The sequence below is a fragment of the Salmo salar genome, chromosome 16, assembly GCF_965601325.2.
Source record: "Salmo salar chromosome 16, fSalSal1, whole genome shotgun sequence".
Taxonomy (NCBI): domain Eukaryota; kingdom Metazoa; phylum Chordata; class Actinopteri; order Salmoniformes; family Salmonidae; genus Salmo; species Salmo salar.
In genome coordinates, this window is record NC_138306.1 from 87900001 (window position 1) to 87912500 (window position 12500).

General features: G+C 45.5%; 1 protein-coding gene across 1 annotated transcript in view; it reads right to left on the reverse strand.

Moving 5' to 3' along the window:
* LOC106574831 (vacuolar protein sorting-associated protein 8 homolog) overlaps positions 1–12500 on the reverse strand; it is a 207546-nt gene that overhangs the window by 54386 nt on the left and 140660 nt on the right. Inside the window, 1 exon segment of the mRNA XM_082963149.1 lies at positions 12435–12500. This exon segment is cut by the window's right edge and continues 7 nt beyond it. Coding sequence (XP_082819275.1) covers positions 12435–12500 — 66 coding nt within the window.

The window sequence follows — 12500 nt, forward strand, 5'->3', positions numbered from 1 at the left end:
GTCTGTCAGTGTGTGTGTTACTGTCAGTGTGTGTTACTGTGTGTTACTGTCAGTGTCTGTTACTGTGTGTTACTGTCAGTGTCTGTTACTGTGTGTTACTGTCAGTGTCTGTCAGTGTGTGTTACTGTCAGTATGTGTGTTACTGTTAGCGTGTGTGTGTGTTACTGTTAGCGTGTGTGTGTGTTACTGTTAGCGTGTGTGTGTGTTACTGTTAGCGTGTGTGTGTGTGTGTTACTGTTAGCGTGTGTGTGTGTGTGTGTTACTGTTAGCGTGTGTGTGTGTGTGTGTGTTACTGTTAGCGTGTGTGTGTGTGTGTGTGTGTGTGTGTGTGTGTGTGTGTGTGTTACTGTTAGTGTGTGTGTTACTGTTAGTGTGTGTGTGTTACTGTTAGCGTGTGTGTTACTGTTAGCGTGTGTGTGTTACTGTTAGTGTGTGTGTGTTACTGTTAGCGTGTGTGTGTGTGTGTTACTGTTAGCGTGTGTGTGTGTGTGTTACTGTTAGCGTGTGTGTGTGTGTTACTGTTAGCGTGTGTGTGTGTTACTGTTAGCGTGTGTGTGTGTTACTGTTAGCGTGTGTGTGTGTTACTGTTAGCGTGTGTGTGTGTGTGTGTGTTACTGTTAGCGTGTGTGTGTGTGTGTGTGTGTGTGTTACTGTTAGTGTGTGTGTGTGTTACTGTTAGCGTGTGTATTACTGTTAGCGTGTGTGTGTTACTGTTAGCGTGTGTGTGTGTGTGTTACTGTTAGCGTGTGTGTGTGTGTGTTACTGTTAGCGTGTGTGTGTGTGTGTTACTGTTAGCGTGTGTGTGTGTGTTACTGTTAGTGTGTGTGTGTGTGTTACTGTTAGCGTGTGTGTGTGTGTTACTGTTAGAGTGTGTGTGTGTTACTGTTAGCGTGTGTGTGTGTTACTGTTAGCGTGTGTGTGTGTGTTACTGTTAGCGTGTGTGTGTGTGTTACTGTTAGCGTGTGTGTGTTACTGTTAGCGTGTGTGTGTGTTACTGTTAGCGTGTGTGTGTGTGTGTTACTGTTAGCGTGTGTGTGTGTTACTGTTAGCGTGTGTGTGTGTGTGTGTGTTACTGTTAGCGTGTGTGTGTGTTACTGTTAGCGTGTGTGTGTGTGTGTTACTGTTAGCGTGTGTGTGTGTGTGTTACTGTTAGCGTGTGTGTGTGTGTGTTACTGTTAGCGTGTGTGTGTGTGTGTGTGTTACTGTTAGCGTGTGTGTGTGTTACTGTTAGCGTGTGTGTGTGTTACTGTTAGCGTGTGTGTGTGTTACTGTTAGCGTGTGTGTGTGTTACTGTTAGCGTGGTGTGTGTTACTGTTAGCGTGTGTGTGTGTTACTGTTAGCGTGTGTGTGTGTTACTGTTAGCGTGTGTGTGTGGTGTGTTACTGTTAGCGTGTGTGTGTGTTACTGTTAGCGTGTGTGTGTTACTGTTAGCGTGTGTGTGTGTTACTGTTAGCGTGTGTGTGTGTTACTGTTAGCGTGTGTGTGTGTTACTGTTAGCGTGTGTGTGTGTTACTGTTAGCGTGTGTGTGTGTTACTGTTAGCGTGTGTGTGTGTTACTGTTAGCGTGTGTGTGTGTTACTGTTAGTGTGTGTGTGTTACTGTTAGCGTGTGTGTGTGTTACTGTTAGGTGTGTGTGTTACTGTTAGTGTGTGTGTGTTACTGTTAGCGTGTGTGTGTGTGTGTTACTGTTAGCGTGTGTGTGTGTTACTGTTAGTGTGTGTGTGTTACTGTTAGTGTGTGTGTGTTACTGTTAGCTGTGTGTGTGTTACTGTTAGCGTGTGTGTGTGTTACTGTTAGCGTGTGTGTGTGTTACTGTTAGCGTGTGTGTGTGTTACTGTTAGCGTGTGTGTGTTGTTACGTGGTGTGTGTGCGTGTGTGTGTGTTACTGTTAGCGTGTGTGTGTTACTGTTAGCGTGTGTGTGTGTTACTGTTAGCGTGTGTGTGTGTTGTGCGTGGTGTGTGTGTTACTGTTAGCGTGTGTGTGTGTTACTGTTAGCGTGTGTGTGTGTGTTACTGTTAGCGTGTGTGTGTGTGTTACTGTTAGCGTGTGTGTGTGTGTGTTACTGTTAGCGTGTGTGTGTGTGTGTTACTGTTAGCGTGTGTGTGTGTTACTGTTAGCGTGTGTGTGTGTTACTGTTAGCGTGTGTGTGTGTTACTGTTAGCGTGTGTGTGTGTTACTGTTAGCGTGTGTGTGTGTTACTGTTAGCGTGTGTGTGTGTTACTGTTAGCGTGTGTGTGTGTTACTGTTAGCGTGTGTGTGTGTTACTGTTAGTGTGTGTGTGTTACTGTTAGCGTGTGTGTGTGTGTGTGTTACTGTTAGCGTGTGTGTGTTACTGTTAGCGTGTGTGTGTGTTACTGTTAGCGTGTGTGTGTGTGTGTGTTACTGTTAGCGTGTGTGTGTGTTACTGTTAGTGTGTGTGTGTTACTGTTAGCGTGTGTGTGTGTTACTGTTAGCGTGTGTGTGTGTTACTGTTAGCGTGTGTGTGTGTTACTGTTAGCGTGTGTGTGTGTTACTGTTAGCGTGTGTGTGTGTTACTGTTAGCGTGTGTGTGTGTTACTGTTAGTGTGTGTGTTACTGTTAGCGTGTGTGTGTGTGTTACTGTTAGCGTGTGTGTGTTACTGTTAGCGTGTGTGTGTGTTACTGTTAGCGTGTGTGTGTGTGTGTGTTACTGTTAGCGTGTGTGTGTTACTGTTAGCGTGTGTGTGTGTTACTGTTAGCGTGTGTGTGTGTGTTACTGTTAGCGTGTGTGTGTGTGTTACTGTTAGCGTGTGTGTGTGTGTGTTACTGTTAGCGTGTGTGTGTGTGTGTTACTGTTAGCGTGTGTGTGTGTGTGTTACTGTTAGCGTGTGTGTGTGTGTGTTACTGTTAGCGTGTGTGTGTGTGTGTTACTGTTAGCGTGTGTGTGTGTTACTGTTAGCGTGTGTGTGTGTTACTGTTAGCGTGTGTGTGTGTGTTACTGTTAGCGTGTGTGTGTGTGTGTGTTACTGTTAGCGTGTGTGTGTGTGTGTGTTACTGTTAGCGTGTGTGTGTGTGTGTGTGTGTTACTGTTAGCGTGTGTGTGTGTGTGTTACTGTTAGCGTGTGTGTGTGTTACTGTTAGCGTGTGTGTGTGTGTTACTGTTAGCGTGTGTGTGTGTGTTACTGTTAGCGTGTGTGTGTGTACTGTTAGCGTGTGTGTGTGTTACTGTTAGCGTGTGTGTGTGTGTGTGTTACTGTTAGCGTGTGTGTGTTACTGTTAGCGTGTGTGTGTGTTACTGTTAGCGTGTGTGTGTTGTGTGTTACTGTTAGCGTGTGTGTGTGTGTTACTGTTAGCGTGTGTGTGTGTGTTACTGTTAGCGTGTGTGTGTGTGTTACTGTTAGCGTGTGTGTGTGTTACTGTTAGCGTGTGTGTGTGTGTGTGTTACTGTTAGCGTGTGTGTGTGTGTGTTACTGTTAGCGTGTGTGTGTGTTACTGTTAGCGTGTGTGTGTGTTACTGTTAGCGTGTGTGTGTGTGTTACTGTTAGCATGTGTGTGTGTGTTACTGTTAGCGTGTGGTGTGTGTGTGTTACTGTTAGCGTGTGTGTGTGTGTGTGTTACTGTTAGCGTGTGTGTGTGTGTGTTACTGTTAGCGTGTGTGTGTGTGTGTTACTGTTTGCGTGTGTGTGTGTGTTACTGTTAGCGTGTGTGTGTGTTACTGTTAGCGTGTGTGTGTGTTACTGTTAGCGGTGTGTGTGTGTGTTACTGTTAGCGTGTGTGTGTGTTACTGTTAGCGTGTGTGTGTGTGTTACTGTTAGCGTGTGTGTGTGTGTTACTGTTAGCGTGTGTGTGTGTGTGTGTTACTGTTAGCGTGTGTGTGTGTGTGTGTTACTGTTAGCGTGTGTGTGTGTGTGTGTTACTGTTAGCGTGTGTGTGTGTGTGTGTGTGTGTGTGTGTTACTGTTAGCGGGTGTGTGTGTGTGTTACTGTTAGCGTGTGTGTGTGTTACTGTTAGCGGTGTGTGTGTGTGTTACTGTTAGCGTGTGTGTGTGTGTTACTGTTAGCGTGTGTGTGTGTGTTACTGTTAGCGTGTGTGTGTGTTACTGTTAGCGTGTGTGTGTGTGTTACTGTTAGCGTGTGTGTGTGTGTTACTGTTAGCGTGTGTGTGTGTGTGTTACTGTTAGCGTGTGTGTGTGTGTGTTACTGTTAGCGTGTGTGTGTGTGTGTTACTGTTAGCGGTGTGTGTGTGTGTTACTGTTAGCGTGTGTGTGTGTTACTGTTAGCGTGTGTGTGTGTTACTGTTAGCGTGTGTGTGTGTTACTGTTAGCGTGTGTGTGTGTGTTACTGTTAGCGTGTGTGTGTGTTACTGTTAGCGTGTGTGTGTGTTACTGTTAGCGTGTGTGTGTGTTACTGTTAGCGTGTGTGTGTGTTACTGTTAGCGTGTGTGTGTTACTGTTAATGTGTGTGTGTTACTGTTAGCGTGTGTGTTACTGTTAGCGTGTGTGTGTGTGTTACTGTCAGTGTGTGTTACTGTCAGTGTGTGTGTTACTGTCAGTGTGTGTGTTACTGTCAGTGTGTGTGTTACTGTTAGCGTGTGTGTGTGTTACTGTTAGCGTGTGTGTGTGTTACTGTTAGCGTGTGTGTGTGTTACTGTTAGCGTGTGTGTGTGTGTTACTGTTAGCGTGTGTGTGTGTGTGTGACTGTTAGCGTGTGTGTGTGTGTGTGTGCTGTGTAGCGTGTGTGTGTGTGTGCTACTGTTAGCGTGTGTGTGTGTGTGTGTTACTGTTAGCGTGTGTGTGTGTGCTACTGTTAGCGTGTGTGTGTGTGCTACTGTTAGCGTGTGTGTGTGCTACTGTTAGCGTGTGTGTGTGTTACTGTTAGCGTGTGTGTGTGTTACTGTCAGTGTGTGTGTGTGTTACTGTCAGTGTGTGTGTGTGTTACTGTCAGTGTGTGTGTGTTACTGTTAGCGCGTGTGTGTGTGTGTGTTACTGTTAGCGTGTGTGTGTGTTACTGTTAGCGTGTGCGTGTGTTACTGTTAGCGTGTGTGTGTGTTACTGTTAGCGTGTGTGTGTTACTGTTAGCGTGTGTGTGTTACTGTTAGCGTGTGTGTTACTGTTAGCGTGTGTGTTATTGTTAGCGTGTGTGTTACTGTCAGCGTGTGTGTTACTGTCAGTGTGTGTGTTACTGTTAGCATGTGTGTGTGTGTTACTGTTAGCGTGTGTGTGTGTGTGTTACTGTTAGCGTGTGTGTGTGTGTGTGTGTGTGTTACTGTTAGCGTGTGTGTGTGTTACTGTTAGCGTGTGCGTGTGTTACTGTTAGCGTGTGCGTGTGTTACTGTTAGCGTGTGTGTACTGTAGCGTGTGTGTTACTGTTAGCGTGTGTGTTACTGTCAGTGTGTGTGTTACTGTCAGCGTGTGTGTGTGTGTTACTGTCAGCGTGTGTGTGTGTGTGTTACTGTCAGTGTGTGTTACTGTTAGTGTGTGTGTGTTACTGTCAGTGTGTGTGTTACTGTCAGTGTGTGTGTGTGTGTGTTACTGTCAGCGTGTGTGTGTGTTACTGTTAGTGTGTGTGTTACTGTCAGTGTGTGTGTTACTGTCAGTGTGTGTGTTACTGTTAGCGTGTGTGTGTGTGTTACTGTTAGCGTGTGTTACTGTTAGCGTGTGTGTGTGTTACTGTTAGCGTGTGTGTGTGTGTGTGTGCTACTGTTAGCGTGTGTGCGTGTTACTGTTAGCGTGTGTGTGTGTTACTGTTAGTGTGTGTGTTACTGTCAGTGTGTGTGTTACTGTTAGCGTGTGTGTGTGTTACTGTTAGCGTGTATGTGTGTTACTGTTAGCGTGTGTGTGTGTGTGTGTTACTGTTAGCGTGTGTGTGTGTGTGTGTTACTGTTAGCGTGTGTGTGTGTGTTGTGTGTGTGTGTGTGTTACTGTTAGCGTGTGTGTGTGTGTTACTGTTAGCATGTGTGTTACTGTTAGCGTGTGTGTGTGTGTTACTGTTAGCGTGTGTGTGTTACTGTTAGCGTGTGTGTGTGTGTTACTGTTAGCGTGTGTGTGTGTGTTACTGTTAGCATGTGTGTTACTGTTAGCGTGTGTGTGTTACTGTTAGCGTGTGTGTGGTGTGTTACTGTTAGCGTGTGTGTGTGTGTGTTACTGTTAGCGTGTGTGTGTGTTACTGTTAGCGTGTGTGTGTGTTACTGTTAGCGTGTGTGTTACTGTTAGCGTGTGTGTGTGTCACTGTCAGTGTGTGTGTTACTGTTAGCGTGTGTGTATGTTATTGTTAGCGTGTGTGTGTGTTACTGTTAGCGTGTGTGTTACTGTTAGCGTGTGTGTTACTGTTAGCGTGTGTGTGTGTCACTGTCAGTGTGTGTGTTACTGTGTCCAATGTTCTCCCACCACCCTAATCAGTCCTTTAAAGAACTACAGAGAGGGGAGAGAGAATACCTCATTAACACTCCTTACAGCAACACCGAGAGGGGAGAATACCTCATTAACACACCCCTTACAGCAACACAGAGAGAGGAGAATACCTCATTAACACACCCCTTACAGCAACACAGAGAGGAGAATACCTCATTAACACTCCTTACAGCAGCACGGAGTGAGGACAATACCTCATTAACACTCCTTACAGCAACACAGAGAGAGGAGAATACCTCATTAACACTCCTTACAGCAACAGGAGAATACCTCATTAACACTCCTTACAGCAACAGGAGAATACCTCATTAACACTCCTTACAGCAACACAGAGAGGAGAATACCTCATTAACACTCCTTACAGCAACACAGAGAGGAGAATACCTCATTAAATCAAATCAAATCAAATTTATTTTTATATAGCCCTTCGTACATCAGCTGATATTCTCAAAGTGCTGTACAGAAACCCAGCCTAAAACCCCAAACAGCAAGCAAAGCATGTGAAAGAAGCACGGTGGCTAGGAAAAACTCCCTAGGAAAAACTCCCTAGAAAGGCCAAAAACCTAGGAAGAAACCTAGAGAGGAACCAGGCTATGAGGGGTGGCCAGTCCTCTTCTGGCTGTGCAGGGTGGATATTAAAACAGAACATGGTCAAAATGTTAAAATGTTAAAATGTTCATAAATGACCAGCATGGTCAAATAATAATAATCATAGTAGTTGTCGAGGGTGCAACAAGCACGTCCGGTGAACAGGTCAGGGTTCCATAGCCGCAGGCAGAACAGTTGAAACTGGAGCAGCAGCACGGCCAGGTGGACTGGGGACAGCAAGGAGTCATCATACCAGGTAGTCCTGAGGCATGGTCCTAGGGCTCAGGTCCTCCGAGAGAAAGACAGAAAGAGAGAAAGAGAGAATTAGAGAGAGCATATTTAAATACACACAGGACACCGGATAAGACAAGAGAAATACTCCAGATGTAACAGACTGACCCTAGCCCCCCGACACATAAACTACTGCAGCATAAATACTGGAGGCTGAGACAGGAGGGATCAGAAGACACTGTGGCCCCATCCGATGATACCCCCGGACAGGGCCAAACAGGCAGGATATAACCCCACCCACTTTGCCAAAGCACAGCCCCCACACCACTAGAGGGATGTCTCCAACCACCAACTTACCGTCCTAAGACAAGGCCGAGTATAGCCCACAACGATCTCCGCCATGGCACAACCCAAGGGGGGGGGGGGGGGGGGGCGCCAACCCAGACAGGAAGACCACGTCAGTGACTCAACCCACTCAAGTGACGCACCCCTCCCATGGACGGCATGGAAGAACACCAGTAGGCCAGTGACTCAGCCTCTGTAAAAGGGTTAGAGGCAGAGAATCCCAGTGGAAAGAGGGGAACCGGCAAGGCAGAGACAGCAAGGGCGGTTCGTTGCTCCAGCCTTTCCGTTCACCTTCACACTCCTGGGCCAGACTATACTTAATCATAGGACCTACTGAAGAGATAAGTCTTCAGTAAAGACTTAAAGGTTGAGACTGAGTCTGCGTCTCTCACATTGGTAGGCAGACCATTCCATAAAAATGGAGCTCTATAGGAGAAAGCCCTACCTCCAGCCGTTTGCTTAGAAATTCTAGGGACAATTAGGAGGCCTGCGTCTTGTGACCGTAGCGTACGTGTAGGTATGTACGGCAGGACCAAATCGGAAAGATAGGTAGGAGCAAGCCCATGTAATGCTTTGTAGGTTAGCAGTAAAACCTTGAAATCAGCCCTTGCCTTAACAGGAAGCCAGTGTAGGGAGGCTAACACTGGAGTAATATGATCAAATTTTTTGGTTCTAGTCAGGATTCTAGCAGCCGTATTTAGCACTAACTGAAGTTTATTTAGTGCTTTATCCGGGTAGCCGGAAAGTAGAGCATTGCAGTAGTCCAGCCTAGAAGTAACAAAAGCATGGATTAATTTTTCTGCGTCATTTTTGGACAGAAAATTTCTGATTTTTGCAATGTTACGTAGATGGAAAAAAGCTGTCCTTGAAACAGTCTTGATATGTTCTTCAAAAGAGAGATCAGGGTCCAGAGTAACGCCGAGGTCCTTCACAGTTTTATTTGAGACGACTGTACAACCATCCAGATTAATTGTCAGATTCAACAGAAGATCTCTTTGTTTCTTGGGACCTAGAACAAGCATCTCTGTTTTGTCCGAGTTTAAAAGTAGAAAGTTTGCAGCCATCCACTTCTTTATGTCTGAAACACAGGCTTCTAGCGAGGGCAATTTTGGGGCTTCACCATGTTTCATTGAAATGTACAGCTGTGTGTCGTCTGCATAGCAGTGAAATTTAACATTATGTTTTCGAATGACATCCCCAAGAGGTAAAATATATAGTGAAAACAATAGTGGTCCTAAAACGGAACCTTGAGGAACACCGAAATTTACAATTGATTTGTCAGAGGACAAACCATTCACAGAGACAAACTGATATCTTTCCGACAGATAAGATCTAAACCAGGCCAGAACTTGTCCATGTAGACCAATTTGGGTTTCCAATCTCTCCAAAAGAATGTGGTGATCGATGGTATCAAAAGCGGCACTAAGATCTAGGAGCACGAGGACAGATGCAGAGCCTCGGTCTGACGTCATTAAAAGGTCATTTACCACCTTCACAAGTGCAGTCTCAGTGCTATGATGGGGTCTAAAACCAGACTGAAGCGTTTCGTATACATTGTTTGTCTTCAGGAAGGCAGTCAGTTGCTGTGCAACAGCTTTTTCTAAAATTTTGGAGAGGAATGGAAGATTCGATATAGGCCGATAGTTTTTTATAATTTCTGGATCAAGATTCGGCTTTTTCAAGAGAGGCTTTATTACTGCCACTTTTAGTGAGCTTGGTACACATCCGGTGGATAGAGAGCCGTTTATTATGTTCAACATAGGAGGGCCAAGCACAGGAAGCAGCTCTTTCAGTAGTTTAGTTGGAATAGGGTCCAGTATGCAGCTTGAGGGTTTGGAGGCCATGATTATTTTCATCATTGCGTCAAGAGATATAGTACTAAAACACTTTAGTATCTCCCTTGATCCTAGGTCCTGGCAGAGTTGTGCAGACTCAGGACAATGGAGCTTTGGAGGAATACCCAGATTTAAAGAGGAGTCTGTAATTTGCTTTCTAATGATCATGATCTTTTCCTCAAAGAAGTTCATAAATGTATTACTGCTGAAGTGAAAGCCATCCTCCATTTGCGAAGGCTGCTTTTTAGTTAGCTTTGCGACAGTATCAAAAAGAAATTTCGGATTGTTCTTATTTTCCTCAATTAAGTTGGAAAAATAGGATGATCGAGCAGCAGTAAGGGCTCTTCGATACTGCACGGTACTGTCTTTCCAAGCTAGTCGGAAGACTTCCAGTTTGGTGTGGCGCCATTTCCGTTCCAATTTTCTGGAAGCTTGCTTCAGAGCTCGTGTATTTTCTGTATACCAGGGAGCTAGTTTCTTATGACAGATGTTTTTAGTTTTTAGGGGTGCAACTGCATCTAGGGTATTGCGCAAGGTTAAATTGAGTTCCTCGGTTAGGTGGTTAACTGATTTTTGTCCTCTGACGTCCTTGGGTAGGCAGAGGCAGTCTGGAAGGGCATCAAGGAATCTTTGGGTTGTCTGAGAATTTATAGCACGACTTTTAATGCTCCTTGGTTGGGGTCTGAGCAGATTATTTGTTGCAATTGCAAACGTAATAAAATGGTGGTCCGATAGTCCAGGATTATGAGGAAAAACATTTAGATCCACAACATTTATTCCATGGGACAAAACTAGGTCCAGAGTATGACTGTGGCAGTGAGTAGGTCCAGAGACATGTTGGACAAAACCCACTGAGTCGATGATGGCTCCGAAAGCCTTTTGGAGTGGGTCTGTGGACTTTTCCATGTGAATGTTAAAGTCACCAAAAATTAGAATATTATCTGCTATGACTACAAGATCCGATAGGAATTCAGGGAACTCAGTGAGGAACACTGCATATGGCCCAGGAGGCCTATAAACAGTAGCTATAAAAAGTGAGTGAGTAGGCTGCATAGATTTCATGACTAGAAGCTCAAAAGACGAAAACGTCATTGTTGTTTTTTTTTTTGTAAATTGAAATTTGCTATCGTAAATGTTAGCAACACCTCCGCCTTTGCCGGATGCACGGGGGGTATGGTCACTAATGTAACCTGGGGGTGAGGCCTCATTTAACACAGTAAATTCATCAGGCTTAAGCCATGTTTCAGTCAGGCCAATCACATCAAGATTATTATCAGTGATTAGTTCATTGACTATAACTGCCTTGGAAGTGAGGGATCTAACATTAAGTAACCCAATTTTGAGATGTGAGGTATCACAATCTCTTTCAATAATGGCAGGAATGGAGGAGGTCTTTATACTAGTGAGATTGCTAAAGCGAACACCGCCATTTTTAATTTTGCCCAACCTAGATCGAGGCACAGACACGGTCTCAATGGGGGAAGCTGAGCTGACTACACTGACTGTGCTAGTGGCAGACTCCACTAAGCTGGCAGGCTGGCTAACAGCCTGCTGCCTGGCCTGCACCCTATTTCATTGTGGAGCTAGAGGAGTTAGAGCCCTGTCTATGTTCGTAGATAAGATGAGAGCACCCCTCCAGCTAGGATGGAGTCCGTCACTCCTCAACAGGCCAGGCTTGGTCCTGTTTGTGGGTGAGTCCCAGAAAGAGGGCCAATTATCTACAAATTCTATCTTTTGGGAGGGGCAGAAAACAGTTTTCAACCAGCGATTGAGTTGTGAGACTCTGCTGTAGAGCTCATCACTCCCCCTAACTGGGAGGGGGCCAGAGACAATTAATCGATGCCGACACATCTTTCTAGCTGATTTACACGCTGAAGCTATGTTGCGCTTGGTGACCTCTGACTGTTTCATCCTAACATCGTTGGTGCCGACGTGGATAACAATATCTCTATACTCTCTACACTCGCCAGTTTTAGCTTTAGCCAGCACCGTCTTTAGATTAGCCTTAACGTCGGTAGCCCTGCCCCCTGGTAAACAGTGTATGATCGCTGGATGATTAGTTTTAAGTCTAATACTGCGGGTAATGGAGTCGCCAATGACTAGGGTTTTCAATTTGTCAGAGCTAATGGTGGGAGCCGTCGGCGTCTCAGACCCCACAACGGGAGGAGTAGAGACCAGAGAAGTCTCGGCCTCCGACTCCGACTCGCTTAATGGGGAGAACCGGTTGAAAGTTTCTGTCGGCTGAATAAGCGACACCGGTTGAGCATTCCTACAGCGTTTCCCTCCAGAAGCCATGAGAAAGATGTCCGGCTGCGGGGACCGTGCGAGGGGGTTTATACTAACGTTACTATCTGTACTTACTGGTGGCACAGACGCTGTTTCATCCTTTCCTACACTGAAATTACCCTTGCCTAACGATCGCGTCTGAAGCTGGGCTTGCAGCACAGCTATCCTTGCCGTAAGGCGATCGTTCTCCTGTATATTATAAGTACAACGACTGCAATTAGAAGGCATCATGTTAATGTTACTTAGCTTCGGCTGTTTGAAGTCCTGACGAACCATGTCCAGATAAAACCTCCGGGGATGAATGAAAAAAGTTGAGTGAGGAAAAAAGTTGAGTGAGGGAAAAAGTAAAAATATACGGTAATGAAAAAGTAAAAAACCGTCAGGTATCAAAGTAAGATCGGCAACAAAAACGCACAGCAGCGTAAACAAGTCTGCAAGTTGTGACCGGAAACAGGAAGTGTTTGCACCCCTGCCTTGGCTAGTGGAAAGGGTATCCCATGATCATTGGGTTGCCACAGCTGCCCACGCTGCCCAGCTGCCCCCCCATTAACACTCCTTACAGCAACAGAGAGGAGAATACCTCATTAACACTCCTTACAGCAACAGAGAGGAGAATACCTCATTAACACTCCTTACAGCAATAGGAGAATACCTCATTAACACTCCTTACAGCAATAGGAGAATACCTCATTAACACTCCTTACAGCAACATGGGGGATGTAGAGGTCTGTCACAAAGAGGGGAACCATTCCAGGAATCTGTCCCTGATACACACAAGTACCTGGTTCTTGACTTGAGACACCAGGTCCTCTGGGATGTCTCCTAGTGGATAGGCCCGGCCTGCCAG